This window comes from Coregonus clupeaformis, chromosome 19, assembly GCF_020615455.1.
Source record: "Coregonus clupeaformis isolate EN_2021a chromosome 19, ASM2061545v1, whole genome shotgun sequence".
Lineage (NCBI taxonomy): Eukaryota > Metazoa > Chordata > Actinopteri > Salmoniformes > Salmonidae > Coregonus > Coregonus clupeaformis.
Genome location: NC_059210.1, coordinates 48384419 through 48399724, shown reverse-complemented (window position 1 = coordinate 48399724; position 15306 = coordinate 48384419). Strand labels below are relative to the sequence as shown.

Below are 15306 nucleotides of genomic sequence, written 5' to 3'. Positions count from 1 at the left end.
CCTGATTCCTGCTTATAAGCAAAAACTAAAGCAGGAAGCACCAGTGACTCGGTTAATAAAAAAGTGGTCAGATGACGCAGATGCTAAGCTACAGGACTGTTTTGCCAGCACAGACTGGAACATGTTCCGGGATTCTTCAGATAGCATTGAGGAGTACATCACATCAGTCACTGGCTTCATCAAAAAGTGCATCGATGATGTCGTCCCCACAGTGACCGTACGTACATACCCCAACCAGAAGCCATGGATTACAGGAAACATCCTCACTGAGCTAAAGGGTAGAGCTGCCGCTTTCAAGGAGCGGGACTCTAACCCGGACGCTTATATGAAATCCCTCTATGCCCTCCGACTAACCATCAAACAGGCAAAGAGTCAATACAGGACTACGATTGAATCATACTACACTGGCTCTGACGCTCGTCGGATGTGGCAGGGCTTGAAAACTATTACAGACTACAAAGGGAAGCACAGCCGCGAGCTGCCCAGTGACACAAGCCTACCAGACGAGCTAAACCACTTCTATGCTCGCTTCGAGGCAAGCAACACTGAAGCATGCATGAGAGCACCAGCTGTTCCGGATGACTATGTGATCACGCTCTCCGTAGCCGATGTGAGTAAGACTTTTAAGCAGTTCAACATTCATAAGGCCGCAGGGCCAGACGGATTACCAGGACGTGTACTCCGAGCATGTGCTGACCAACTGGCAAGTGTCTTCACTGACATTTTCAACATGTCCCTGACTGAGTCTGTAATACCAACATGTTTCAAGCAGACCACCATAGTCCCTGTGCCCAAGGACTCTAAGATAACCTGCCTAAATGACTACCGACCCGTAGCACTAACGTCTGTAGCCATGAAGTGATTTGAAAGGCTGGTCATGGCTCACATCAACAGCATTATCCCAGAAACCCTAGACCCACTCCAATTTGCATACCGCCCCAACAGATCCACAGATGATGCAATCTCTATTGCACTCCACACTGCCCTTTCCCACCTGGACAAGAGGAACACCTACGTGAGAATGCTATTCATTGACTACAGCTCAGCATTCAACACCATAGTGCCCTCAAAGCTCATCAATAAGCTAAGGATCCTGGGACTAAACACCTCCCTCTGCAACTGGATCCTGGACTTCCTGACGGGCCGCCCCAGGTGGTAAGGGTAGGTAACAACACATCTGCCACACTGATCCTCAACACGGGGGCCCCCTCAGGGGTGCGTGCTCAGTCCCCCTCCTGTACTCCCTGTTCACCCATGACTGCATGGCCAGGCACGACTCCAACACCATCATTAAGTTTGCCGACGACACAACAGCAGTAGGCCTGATCACCGACAACGATGAGACAGCCTATAGGGAGGAGGTCAAAGACCTGGCCGTGTGGTGCCAGGACAACAACCTCTCCCTCAACGTGACCAAGACAAAGGAGATGATTATGGACTACAGGAAAAAAAAGAGGACTGAGCACGCCCCCATTCTCATCGACAGGGCTGTAGTGGAACAGGTTGAGAGCTTCAAGTACCTTGGTGTCCACATCACCAACTAACTGTCATGGTCCAAACACACCAAGACAGTCGTGAAGAGGGCACGACAAAGCCTATTCAACCTCAGGAGACTGAAAAGATTTGGCATGGGTCCTCAGATCCTCAAAAAATTATACAGCTGCACCATCGATAACATCCTGACTGGTTGCATCACCGCCTGGTATGGCAACTGCTTGGCCTCCAACCGCAAGGCACTACAGAGGGTAGTGCGTACGGGCCAGTACATCACTGGGGCCAAGCTTCCTGCCATCCAGGACCTCTATACCAGGCAGTGTCAGAGGAAGGCCCTCAAAATTGTCAAAGACTCCAGCCACCCTAGTCATAGACTGTTCTCTCTGCTACCGCACGGCAAGCTGTACCGGAGTGCCAAGTCTAGGTCCAAAAGACTTCTCAACAGCTTCTACCCCCAAGCCATAAGACTCCTGAACAGCTAATCATGGCTACCCGGACTATTTGCACTGCCCCCCCACCCCATCCTTTTACGCTGCTGCTACTCTGTTAATTATTTATGCATAGTCACTTTAACTCTACCCACATGTACATATTACTTCAACTACCTCAACTAGCCGGTGCCCCCGCACATTGACTCTGCACCGGTACCCCCCTGTATATATAGCCTTATATATTAAGGTTAAGGGCTGTAAGTAAGCATTTCACGTTAATGTCTGCACCTGTTGTATTCGGCGCATGTGGCCAATAAAATATGATTTGATTTGATTTGATTTGATTTGATTTTGGCCCATTCCTCCATGCAGATCTCCTCTAGAGCAGTGATTTTTTGGGGCTGTCGCTGGGCAACACAGACTTTCAACATCCTCCAAAGATTTTCTATGGGGTTGAGATCTGGAAACTGGCTAGGCCACTCCAGGACCTTGAAATGCTTCTTACGAAGCCACTCCTTCATTGCCCGGGCTGTGTGTTTGGGATCATTGTCATGCTGAAAGACCCAGCCACGTTTCAACTTCAATGCCCTTGCTGATGGAAGGAGGTTTTCAATCAAAATCTCACGATACATGGCCCCATTCATTCTTTCCTTTACACGGATCAGTCGTCCTTGTCCCTTTGCAGAAAAACAGCCCCAAAGCATGATATTTCCACCCCCATGCTTCACAGTAGGTATGGTGTTCTTTGAATGCAACTCAGCATTCTTTGTCCTCCAAACACGACGAGTTGAGTTTTTACCAAAAAGTTATATTTTGGTTTCATCTGACCATATGACATTCTCCCAATCCTCTTCTGGATCATCCAAATGCACTCTAGTAAACTTTTAGACGGGCCTGGACATGTACTGGCTTAAGCAAGGGGACACGTCTGGCACTGCAGGATTTGAGTCCCTGGCGACGTAGTGTGTTACTGATGGTAGGCTTTGTTACTTTGGTCCCAGCTCTCTGCAGGTCATTCACTAGGTCCCCCCGTGTGGTTCTGGGATTTTTGCTCACCGTTCTTGTGATCATTTTGAACCCACGGGGTGAGATCTTGCGTGGAGCCCCAGATCGAGGGAGATTATCAGTGGTCTTGTATGTCTTCCATTTCCTAATAATTGCTCCCACAGTTGATTTCTTCAAACCAAGCTGCTTACCTATTGCAGATTCAGTCTTCCCAGCCTGGTGCAGGTCTACAATTTTGTTTCTGGTGTCCTTTGACAGCTCTTTGGTCTTGGCCATAGTGGAGTTTGGAGTGTGACTGTTTGAGGTTGTGGACAGGTGTATTTTATACTGATAACAAGTTCAAACAGGTGCCATTAATACAGGTAACGAGTGGAGGACAGAGGAGCCTCTTAAAGAAGAAGCCAGAAATCTTGCTTGTTTGTAGGTGACCAAATACTTATTTTCCACCATAATTTGCATATAAATTCATAAAAAATCCTACAATGTGATTTTCTGGATTTTTTTTCTCATTTTGTCTGTCAGGGTTGACGTGTACCTATGATGAAAATTACAGGCCTCTCTCATCTTTTTAAGTGGGAGAACTTGCACAATTGGTGGCTGACTAAATACTTTTTTTCCCCACTGTATCTTTATTTTATGAAGTCTCCCTCCCAGAAGACTGATAATGCCCCCTCGATCAGTTTTGGCGCCTACTACCGTGGCCGCTGGTTCGCAGCACCCTGGTCCCCAAACATTGCTCCCTTTTTCTGCGGCCTCACTTGGATTTCCACTTGCAACAATTTAATCAACCGAGCTGCACATGTCCCAGGGAACAATAATCTCAAATCTGACTCTCTCTCCCGTTTCCACCTACAGAGATTCAGGAAATTGGTGCCAGACACGAACCCGGACCTGACACCTGTACCACCCTATTCGGAGCTGATCTTCCTCTAGATCATCCCCTCCACACACTCAACCAGCAAACCAGAGGCACCATTCTCCGTGGCCTCATCTCCAGTACCCTACAAACCTACTGGACTCCATGGAACTCCTTCAGAACCTTCCACCACCAGCACTCACTCTGCTTCCCCAACTTCGACCTTCCCACCATCACATCCTATGTCACGTATGCCCACCAGCACCTCCGCCCCTACACCAGCATTAGAACCTACCTCAGCAGCCTGCAATTCATGCACAAATTTACACAGCTCCCCCTGCACAGCCATCACACACCCCCACACTGCACTTCTACTGAGGGGCATCCGCAAGAGGCAACCACCCTCCAGCACACTCACCCGGCTCCCCATCACCTTCGATATCCTCTCTGCCTGCATCACCGCTCTCAGGACCGGACTTGTTCTTCTCCACACCAACCGGACCCTGGAAGCCATCTACACACTTGCGTTCTTTGGGTTCCTCTGTTGCTCGGAATTCACGACCCTTGCACATATCTTCACACCAACCTTGCTTTTCTGACCTCACCATCCTCGACCCAGATACCATACGATACCACCTCAAGTACAGCAAGAAGGACCCCTCCTTCTTCAACCACTTCGATTCCCTCTCCTCCTACTTCCACTACCATGCCCTTCACTCTTCCCCTTATGAGTCTCTGTTCATAACTGACAGAGGCCACCCCACCACCAGATACTGGTTTCAGGCACACCTGAAGACCACCATCTCCCACGTCGGTTACCCTGCTCACCTCTACTCCTCCCACCTCTTCCACATAATGGCTTCGCCGCTGCCATCATCAAGCACCTCGGCCGTTGGTCCTCCGAAGCCTAAAACACTTACATCCGCTCAAACCCAACACACGTCCGATATGCCCAACAAAACTTGTGGGCCCCAGGCGTAATCACATCGGGATTCCACCCCTTTCCCACACAACAAGGCTAACCTCCACCATCACGGTCTGGCCGACGCTCATACAACAAGCAGAAGTCTAAAACCCCTACGTACCCCTCCAGTTGGCTGGACGTTCCTTTTGGGGGGGCCAGCTCAACTTCGGGCCACTACCGGGGGCTGTCCCCGCCAGCAAGAGGGCCAACACATCCTCGGCCTATGGCCGGGGGTTGACCCTGCCAGCAGGCTCAGCACAACCACAGTTCACGACTGGGGGCTGACCCTGCCCGGAGGCCAGCTACCAATCCCGGTCCATGACCAGGGGCTGGCATCTCCGACCACCATCCACGCCAAAAACCTCCATCAACTACTACCCCTTCCGAAATGTTCGTCAGATGGCGAGAAGCTGAACTCGTGAATTGTTGGTCTCTATCCAGCTAGGTCACATGTGATACAAGTCAGTTTTCGACATCTGAGGACGTCGGGAGATGACGTGGAAACCGGCCACTAGGGGCAACAGTGAACGCTGTTACCTTCAAGTAGGTTTCGGTTTTGCTAGGGTGTTGTGGATGGGGCATAAGCATCTGCCTCTGATTCCAAAGGTTGCAAATTCGAATCGAGCGATAGAAAGTTGTTTTTGAGGTTTTTGTTTTAAGCCTATCCCAAAACTTAACCCTTACCTTAAACGTGTGAAGTTAATGCCTGACCTTCAGATATCATAGCTAATGCCTAAATGTAACCTTAAACACTTCGAAATTTGATGTTTGCAACAACTTAGACATTTTCTGTTTGAGAAACATGGATGAATTTCTAATTCTGACGTGAGACTGTGAGAGCTAGTTGCTCTATCTTTTTGGAGTAAATACATCCAGACTGTGTTATATTGTATTTATACTGAGTAAAGAGACAGACTGTGTTTACTGAGACCGAGTCATGCTGATAAATATGATTGTGACTAAAAGTGTTCTCTCTGTCAGTGCTGGACCATGCAGGAATGTACAGTACATCTATATCTGAGGGGAGCCCACCCATCTCCTCTACTACTGACTGTTTGCCAGGACTTAGTGGTAGCACATCTGCTGGTTTGTGCTTTGCCATGTGCCTGAAGAGCGGGTATTATGCAAAGCAGAGAGATATGGCTTACTGCCCTATAAACACACATGCGTGAGGCATCAAGCTCAACACCTGCAAACACTATACATTGGATAGTAGCCTAACAATTTTGTGGGTTTTACAAGGGGAGACATTAGGGCTGGTGTGAATTCACTGTGTGTGTGTTCTTGTTTGTGTGAACCACAAAATATGAAAATAAAAGCTTCCAAATGAAACAAATACCCCCACCTCTCTGTCATCGTTTTAACCTGTTCACTCAGTAGTGCTGCATTTCAGCCTCAGCTCCTTTAGCATAGATTTTCCTTTGTACTTAACATTTTGTGACATTTGTTTGCCATGCGTACTTGATAGAAATAGCATTTATTCCAATGCATTAGATTTATCCATTGATTTGTCGTTGTTTGCAGTCAGTCAGCTATGCAGTCAGTCAGCTATGTTTTTCAGATTGGCGTGCGGATATTTTACATTTACATTTACGTCATTTAGCAGACGCTCTTATCCAGAGCGACTTACAAATTGGTGCATTCACCTTATGATAGCCAGTGGGACAACCACTTTACTTTTTGTTTTTAAATATATATATATATTTTTTCTTCTAATTTGTAAAAAAAAGAAAAGAAATGAGTATATTTTTACTTTTAATTTTTTACTGGTTATACTGGTGTTCTCTGTGCCATCCGTGGCCCGAAGTACACTGAACAAAAATATAATAGCAATATGTAAAGTGTTGGTCCCATGTTTCATGAGCTGAAATAAAAGATCCCAGAAATGTTCCACACACACAAAAAGCGTATTTCTCTCAAATGTTGTGCACTAATTTGTCTATATCCCTGTTAGTGAGCATTTCTCCTTTGCCAAGATAATCCACCTGACAGGTGTGGCATATCAAGAAGCTGATTAAACAGCATGTTCATTACACAGGTGCACCTTGTGCTGGGGACAATAAAAGGACACTCTAAAATGTGCAGTTTTGTCACACAACACAATGCTGCAGATGTCTCAAGTTTTGTGGGAGTGTGCAAATGGCATTCTGACTGCAGGAATGACCACCAGAGCTGTTGCCAGATAATTTAATTTAAATTTCTCTACCATAAGCCACCTCCAACGTTATTTTAGACAATTTGGCAGTTCGTCCAACCGGCCTCATAACCGCAGACTACGTGTAAACATGCCAGCCAAGGACCTCCACATCCAGACTTCTTCACCTGCGGGATCGTCTGAGACCAGACACCCGGACAGCTGATGAATCTGTGGGTCTGCACAAACTGAGAAACCGTCTTAGGGAAGCTCATCTGCGTGCTTGTCATCCTCACCAGGGTCTTGACCTGACTGCAGTTCAGCGTCATAACTGACTTCAGTGGGCAAATGCTCACCTTCGATGGCCACTGGAACGCTGGAGAAGTGTGCTCTTCACAGATGAATCCCGGTTTCAACTGTACCGGGCAGATGGCAGACAGCGTCTGTGGCGTCGTGTGGGTGAGCGGTTTGCTGATGTCAATGTTGTGAACAGAGTGCCCCGTGGTGGCAGTGGGGTTACGGCATGCTTTTAAGTTATGTACCCAGTAGGTCCCTCAGGTGCTCTGGCACTGGCCTTTTAACTATCCCAAAGCCTACGACCAAGAGGCATGGAGAGGCAGCCTTTAGTTATTATGCCCCCAGCCTCTGGAATAGCCTGACAGAGAACCTGAGGGTGGCCAAAACTGTGGACATATTTAAAAGAGATCTTAAAACACATATTTACGTCATTTAGCAGACGCTCTTATCCAGAGCGACTTACATTATTATTGTGGGAATCGAACCCACAACCCTGGCGTTGCAAACGCCATGCTCTATCAACTGAGCTACATCCCTGCCGGGCATTCCCTCCCCTACCCTGGGCCAATTGCGCGCCGCCCCATGGGTCTCCCGGTCACGGCCGGCTACAACAGAGCCTGGATTCGAACCAGGATCTCTAACGGCACAGCTATCACTGCGATGCAGTGCCTTAGACCACTGCGCCACTCAGGAGACATATGTTTAGCTTTGCTTTTCCTTAGGGTGCTTTTTATTTGTTCAGTTTGTGTCAGTCTTTTGTTTTTTATTTTATGTTTGTTGTGTAGTAAATATTTTAGTATTTATTTTCATATTTTTTGTATTAGTTTTTTTCTGTAAAAAGCACGTTGCGTTGCATTCGAAGTCTGAAATGTACTATATAAATAAAGCTTGATTTAATTTGCTCTGGATCGACTTGTATAACAGCGTGTTCCAGTTTCTGCCAATATCCTGCAACTTCGAACAGCCATTGAAGAGGTGTGGGACAACATTCAACAGGCCACAATCTACAACCTGATCGACTCTATGCGAAGGAGATCAGTGGTCACACCAGAGACTGACTGGTTTTCTGATCCACCCTACCTTGTTTTAAAGGTATCTGTGACCAACAGACGCATATCTGTATTCTCAGTCTTGTGAAATCCATTGATTATGGCCTAATTTATTTATTTCAATTGACTGATTTCCTTATATGAGCTGTAACTCAGTAAAATCTTTGAAATGGTTGTATGTTGCATTTATATTTTTGTTCCGTGTAATAGACCATTTATTTAGCTTTATTATTTTCTTTCCTGGATCCGCTGATGATGGTCGACAATATCACTAGACAACTAGCCTACAGCTAGACACCAATGCGCATCCAATCTATCCAACAAATAGGCTATATGTTAATGACAGTAGGCCTATAAGGTGACTTTTTCAAAAAATGTGTATGCATGCATTTTTGTTCCTAATTATCTGTAAATTAGGTGTTTTCTGCAATTGCCATGCCTGACAACATAATTGTGAGAGTGTGAGGGAAATAGCACAGATTTACCAAATCCTTTCCTATACTTTTCTTATTTTATTTCACGTTTATTTAACCAGGTAAGCCAGTTGAGAACAAGTTCTCATTTACAACTGCGACCTGGCCAAGATAAAGCAAAGCAGTGCGATAAAAACAACAAGATACTGGGATACTGGGGTGCAAATGAGCAAAATAAATAACAATATGGGGATGAGGTAGTTGGGTGGGCTAATTTCAGATGGGCTGTGTACAGGTCCAGTGATCGGTAAGGTGCTCTGACAACTGATGCTTAAAGTTAGTGAAGGAGATAAGAGTCTCCAGCTTCAGAGATTTTTGCAATTCGTTCCAGTCATTGGCAGCAGAGAACTGGAAGGAATGGCGGCCAAAGGAGGTGTTGGCTTTGGGGATGACTGTCACGCCCTGGCTCTGGGACTCTGTTATGTTGAGCCAGGGTGTGTGGTTTCTATGTGTTTTGTGTGCTAGGGTGATTATCTAGTTCATTTGTTTCTATGTTGGACGGTGTGGTTCTCAATCAGAGGCAACGTGTATCAGCTGTTGCTTGTTGTCTCTGATTGGGAACCATACTTAGGCAGCCTGTTTTCCACAGTGTGTTGTGGGATCTTGTTCCGTTTGGTTTGTGTAACCGTCGGACTTCACGTTTCGTATCGTTTGTTGTTTTGTTCGTGTGATCATTAAAAATAAAAGTATGTTCGCATTCCACGCTGCGCCTTGGTCCACTTCTTCTCAAGACGATCGTGACAATGACCAGTGAGATATACCTGCTGGAGCGCATACTACGGGTGGGTGTTGCTATGGTGACCAATGAGCTAAGATAAGGCGGGGATTTGCCTAGCAGTGATTTATAGATGGCCTGGAGCCAGTGGGTTTGGCGACGAATATGTAGTGAGGACCAGCCAACAAGAGCGTACAGGTCACAGTGGTGGGTAGTATATGGGGCTTTGGTGACAAAACGGATAGCACTGTGATAGACTACATCCAATTTGCTGAGTAGAGTGTTGGAGGCTATTTTGTAAATGACTTCGCTGAAGTCAAGGATCGGTAGGATAGTCAGTTTTACGAGGGCATGTTTGGCAGCATGAGTGAAGGAGGCTTTGTTGCGAAATAGGAAGCCGATTCTAGATTTAACTTTGGATTGGAGATGCTTAATGTGAGTCTGGAAGGAGAGTTTACAGTCTAACCAGACACCTAGGTATTTGTAGTTGTCCACATACTCTAGGTCAGACCCGTAGAGAGTAGTGATTCTAGTCGGGTGGGCGGGTGCCAGCAGCGTTCGATTGAAGAGCATGCATTTAGTTTTACTAGTGTTTAAGAGCAGTTGGAGGCTACTGAAGGAGTGTTGTATGGCATTGAAGCTCGTTTGGAGGTTTGTTAACACAGTGTTCCATGATGGGCCAGATATATACAAAATGGTGTCGTCTGCATAGAGGTGGATCTGAGAGTCACCAGCAGCAAGAGCGACATCATTGATATACACGGAGAAAAGAGTCGGCCCAAGAATTGAACCCTGTGGCACCCCCATAGAGACTGCATAGTTCCAGACAACAGGCCCTCCGATTTGACACATTGAACTCTATCTGAGAAGTAGTTGGTGAACCAGGCGAGGCAGTCATTTGAGAAACCAAGGCTATTTAGTCTGCCAGTAAGAATGCGGTGGTTGACAGAGTCAAAAGCCTTGGCCAAGTCGATGAAGACGGCTGCACAGTACTGTCTATTATCGATCGCGGTTATAATATCGTTTAGCACCTTGAGCGTGGCTGAGGTGCACCCATGACCAGCTCGGAAACCGGATTGCATAGCGGAGAAGGTACGGTGGGATTCGAAATGGTTGGTGATCTGTTTGTTAACTTGGCTTTCAAAAACGTTTGAAAGGCAGGGCAGGATGGATATAGGTCTGTAACAGTTTGGATCTAGAGTGTCACCCCCTTTGAAGAGGGGGATGACTGCGGCAGCTTTCCAATCTCTGGGGATCTCAGACATTACGGAAGAGAGGTTGAACAGGCTAGTAATAGGGGTTGCGACAATTTCGGCAGCTAGTTTTAGAAAGAAAGGTGTCCAGATTGTCTAGCCCAGATGATTTGTAGGGGTCCAGATTTTGCAGCTCTTTCAGAACATCAGCTGTCTGAATTTGTGTGAAGGAGAAGTGGGGGGGGCATGGGCGAGTTGCAGCGGAGGGTGCAGAGCTGGTGAGTAGCCCTGCTACCCTGCTGCCTTACTGCCCCCTCCATGCCACAGGTCTCATATAGCAACAAGACCTTCGGAGAGGTCATACACTATCACACAAACACAAGGAGCCTTATGGACTGATATGCCACGTCCAATATGTGGCTGCTCTGACTGATACACAAAATATGCCTATTATGCAGAATATTATTGGCCAAAATCCTAATATTGACCATAAACCAGCATGCACTCCAGCCCTGGCAGCATGCCAACTCATATCAACTCATGGCAGTCCCCCTATAAATGTAAATTTTTGGGTCAAACTCAAGGTTGCTCTACAGTCTCTTTATTTGTTGTGTAGAAAACATCCACTTATTTTCCTTCCTATCATCTCTGATTTCAAATCCAAATGCACTGAGAGGCACAGCTGTGAGTACTGTACTCAACCCCCCCAAAGAAAACGTATTGTCTACTCTAGCCTTTCCTCTGCTCTAAAAATGGCACCATACCGTAGACTGTGCGGGGCGTGACTGTCTCCTTAAGTCAAGCCTGCTACTACAGCTGAGGACCATTAAGATCACAATAGAGTCAGACACCACCGAGAGCGAGTGCGCGGGCATGTGTGTGTGCATGCATGTGTGTATGTGTGTTCATGAATGTGAGCAAGCGAGCGAGAGAACGGAAGCGCTGAGCTTTGCTGAGCAGTGAGTTAACGTTGTATTAGAGATGAATGCCGTCTGCATTCGGGGCTCTGTCAAAGCTGTTCAAAATCTCCATATTTCCCTGCTGCTGCCTGTTGATGGCTGCATGTGTTTATGTCACAGGAAGTGTTGTGATTCAGGAGCCGTGTGTCTTGTGGCCTCGCCAGTGTTGTGTCAGGCTCTTTGTCTGAGTTGTATGAAATAAGCAGTTGTGTCAGGAAACTATCAATAAAATGACACGTTGCATCTGCTACCAAACAAATTGTCCCCGTACTCAAAGCAGAATAGCTGTGACACTAGCTGTCGAAAAAGAGCTGATTCCTCATCTGTAGTGTGTGCGTGTGTGCGCTTGTGCGTGCGTGTGTGTGTGTGCATGCTGACTCTCTCTGCTCCCTGGCTGCAGCTGTCTGGTATTTTGGGGTCTGAGCGATTTAGCGGCCGTGGAACAGGAATCTCCCCTGGGGGTTGTGGTGTACCAGTGGAGGCTGCTGAGGGGAGGACAGCTCATTATAATGGCTGGAACGGAGCGAGTGGAATGGTATCAAACCATGTGTTTGATGTATTTGATACCATTCCACTCATTCCGCTCCAGTCATTACCACAAGCCCGATTAAGGTGCCACCAACCTCCTGTGTGCTGTACTGTATGTGGGATGGAGTGTGTTGGGGATACTGTAGCTCTGTTCACACATATGGACCCTGATCCCAAACATAGATCTCCACAGACAACCTCCTCAATGCTTTAAGTAAACATCTGTCCGATAGGAAACCACAAGTCCATTTGAATACATACCCCGTTTCCCTATTGTCCACTTTAGTTATATGATGTGTCGTGTGTAAAAATGTATACTGAAATCTAGGTCAAACAGGAGCCTGAAATATGCACATTTGTTTTAGACCTTTGGTCCGTTAACTTGAGACTTAAACTGAACTCCTTCAGACAATATGACATTCTATTTTCCAAACGCTCGACTTCTCCAACATTTTCTCGTCAATGGCAGACTCTCCAAATCTTTTCTCCCATCACTCTCTCTTCTCCTCTCACCTCTCCCACCTCCACTCTGCCCTTTCCCCGCACCCCTCATCCTTTCCCCTTTTCTTCTCTCCCCTATTCCCTCTTATTTCTACCCTCTTCTTTCTCCTTTTATCCTTCTCTTCTATCTGCCAGTGACCTTGGTCTCTATTTCTGACTGCTAACTACCCATTAGCCTAAACCAGCCTCCTGGGTATCTTAGCCAAATAAGCTGTGAGGAGACATCATTGACTGACTGGAGAGTAGGAAATGTGTAAGAAGTACAGAGGGCCTCTGGGAGCACAGTGGAGGGAGAACCCCACATTCATCAGGAATGAATGTCCAGGCAGCCTGCAGCCTGTTGCTGACTGAACTCAGCTTGAGCCTCAGAGAGTTATGGATTCTCACAAGATTTATCTGTCTGTCTTTGTTTTTATCTCTCTCTCCAGTCCCCCCCCCCCTCTCTCTTTCTGTCTCTCTTTGTCTCTATCTTCGTCTCTCGCTCTCTTACTCTTCCTCTCTTGCACTGCCCTCACCCCAAATACTTGGCTCCAGTGTGTAAGCACCTCTGCTCTTTAAGAAAATACATCAAACCCACAGCCTTCCCTCTAGGCACAGTTGCATAGTGTTTGCTGTTTTGCTCAACCAATTTCATTCTTCATCATCTGATTGTATAAAGAATTTGAAGCGACTGGTGCATAAATATCCTGAGTCAGCCTCACTGCTGTAATTGCTGTTTAATATCAGGTAAGTAGTAAACTCTGGCACATCTCTCATCGCCAAAGGGAGGTATCTTCATTACAGGTGTTTAAAATGGTTGTAGTCTACCTCGTATTTTTTTTTTCAATTAGGCTTTATTGTACTGCCACAACACGTGAAGGTTTTAGTTATTGTTGGTAAGTGTCTGTGTAGTTCACTGCTAAGGGTTCAGGAGGTGAGGACATGTCTTTGGAAAGGTCTGAGAGACACTGTATGGTAGACACATCAGCAGAGACAGCATTATTCACTCCAATATCACTCATACCCTGCAGCGGTTCAAATGGTCACTGAGGGCCAATGGACAAATGCTTCTGAGCAGACCTCATCCACAACACTCTGTAGACACAGACTGCCAAACTTTTAACAGGATGATGAGCAGGCTCGGAACGGCTCCATCTATTTACAAGGAATGTGTGGCTTTGTTTTGGGATCCAGGACATATCTCAGATAAGAGATGGCCAGTTGAATTGAAAAAAATGTAAAGTACTCAGCAGAAGTGAAATCATGTTGCACAATAAGTAAAGGGGAGGAAAGAAAGAGCGTGATGACTATTAAGTTGACAATAACAAGTTAAAACACCAAGAGGTTGATTCATGCAGGATCCCATAGAAGGATCCCACAGCAGGGTATTTAAGTCAAACCAACAACAAACTCTGTTTCCTCCCTCTTCAAAAGCCTCTACTTAACATCTCACTCTATGGCTCTTCTTTCACAAGGCACTCTGAAAGCCTTTCTGCCCTTTAAGAGAAGGAGAGATAAAGACAGGAGGAAGGGTGGAGAGACAGAAACATATCTGATTTTGCCAGGGTTCTTACCATAGGGCCATGCTATCCCCTGGTGCAGGGAGATGATGATGAAGAGGGTGATGAAGAGGAAAGAGCCAGGGGTCCCGGGGCAGTGGTGGGTGCCGGTGTGAGGGAGCGTAGGGGTCCCCCCATGGCTTTCCCCCAGCTGCAGTCCCCGTCCCGCAGAAAGCATGCTGCAGTCTGGAGCTCTGTTTACTTTCTGAGCTCAGCTGGTTTGACATCACCCTCTCACTCTTTCTCTCTCCCTCTCCCTCTGTTGCTCTCTCTCTCTCTCTCTCTCTCTCTCTCTCTCTCTCTCTCTCTCTCTCTCTCTCTCTCTCTCTCTCTCTCTCTCTCTCTCTCTCTCTCTCTCTCTCTCTCTCTCTCTCTCTCTCTCTCTCTCTCTCTCTCTCTCTCTCTCTCTCTCCTTGGCTTCAGGTTACAGCCCAGCCTGTTAAGGAGCTCCAGTCAGGAAGCCTATGAATTAAACCATAGGCTGTTTAACCCATTATGCTCTCGCTCAGCTGTATACAAACACACACACACTGTCTTTTCAGAAACAGAACTAACTCCAAGAGGTGTATTAATGTGAGTGTCTTGTCCAGAAGAATTACAGTTTTTCTCAATTGCTAAAACACTAAACCCTATTGTCTGAACCAAATTCTCAGTTGCCTGAACCCACTGATTGAATCAATCACTCTTTTGGCAAAACCATAAGCACTTTTCACCTGTTTAGACACAACTTGCCAACACATTTTCATTGTGATGCACCCGTGCTGCATAATGGTGAGCACATGTGACAAAAGTCAAACACAATTAGAGCACAGGTATCACCACTTGAACACAACAACTCAAAATTGATCACACTTGTGGCTAATGATGTGAGGGAACATATACAGTAAGCCAGTTCAGAGAGCACTGGTTTGTGAGGCCCTACAATGGATAGAAATCTGAGAGGAAGAGTTTGTGTGAGAGGAGGTCGAGGTGGTCGAGGTGGTCAGCGAAGACAAAGAACAGTAATATCTGATGAAATCAGAGCTACTGTGATTGACCATGTTCTTGTCCATGGTATGAGCATGAGGGAGGCTGGACAAAGGGTACAACCAAACATCAGTAGATTCACTGTGTCCACCATAATCCGAAGATTTAGAGAAGAGAACAGGTAATTACCTTTTTTTGACATT

At 46.4% G+C, this 15306-nt stretch overlaps 1 protein-coding gene across 1 annotated transcript in view; it reads right to left on the bottom strand.

Moving 5' to 3' along the window:
• Positions 1-14321, bottom strand: part of LOC121532201 (inactive serine protease PAMR1) — a 56154-nt gene extending 41833 nt beyond the window's left edge. Inside the window, exon 1 of the mRNA XM_041837987.1 lies at positions 14153-14321. Within this exon, the coding sequence (XP_041693921.1) occupies positions 14153-14315 (163 nt within the window). The 5' untranslated portion in view covers positions 14316-14321. The remainder of the gene's footprint in view (positions 1-14152) is intronic.
• Positions 14322-15306: the final 985 nt, after the last annotated feature.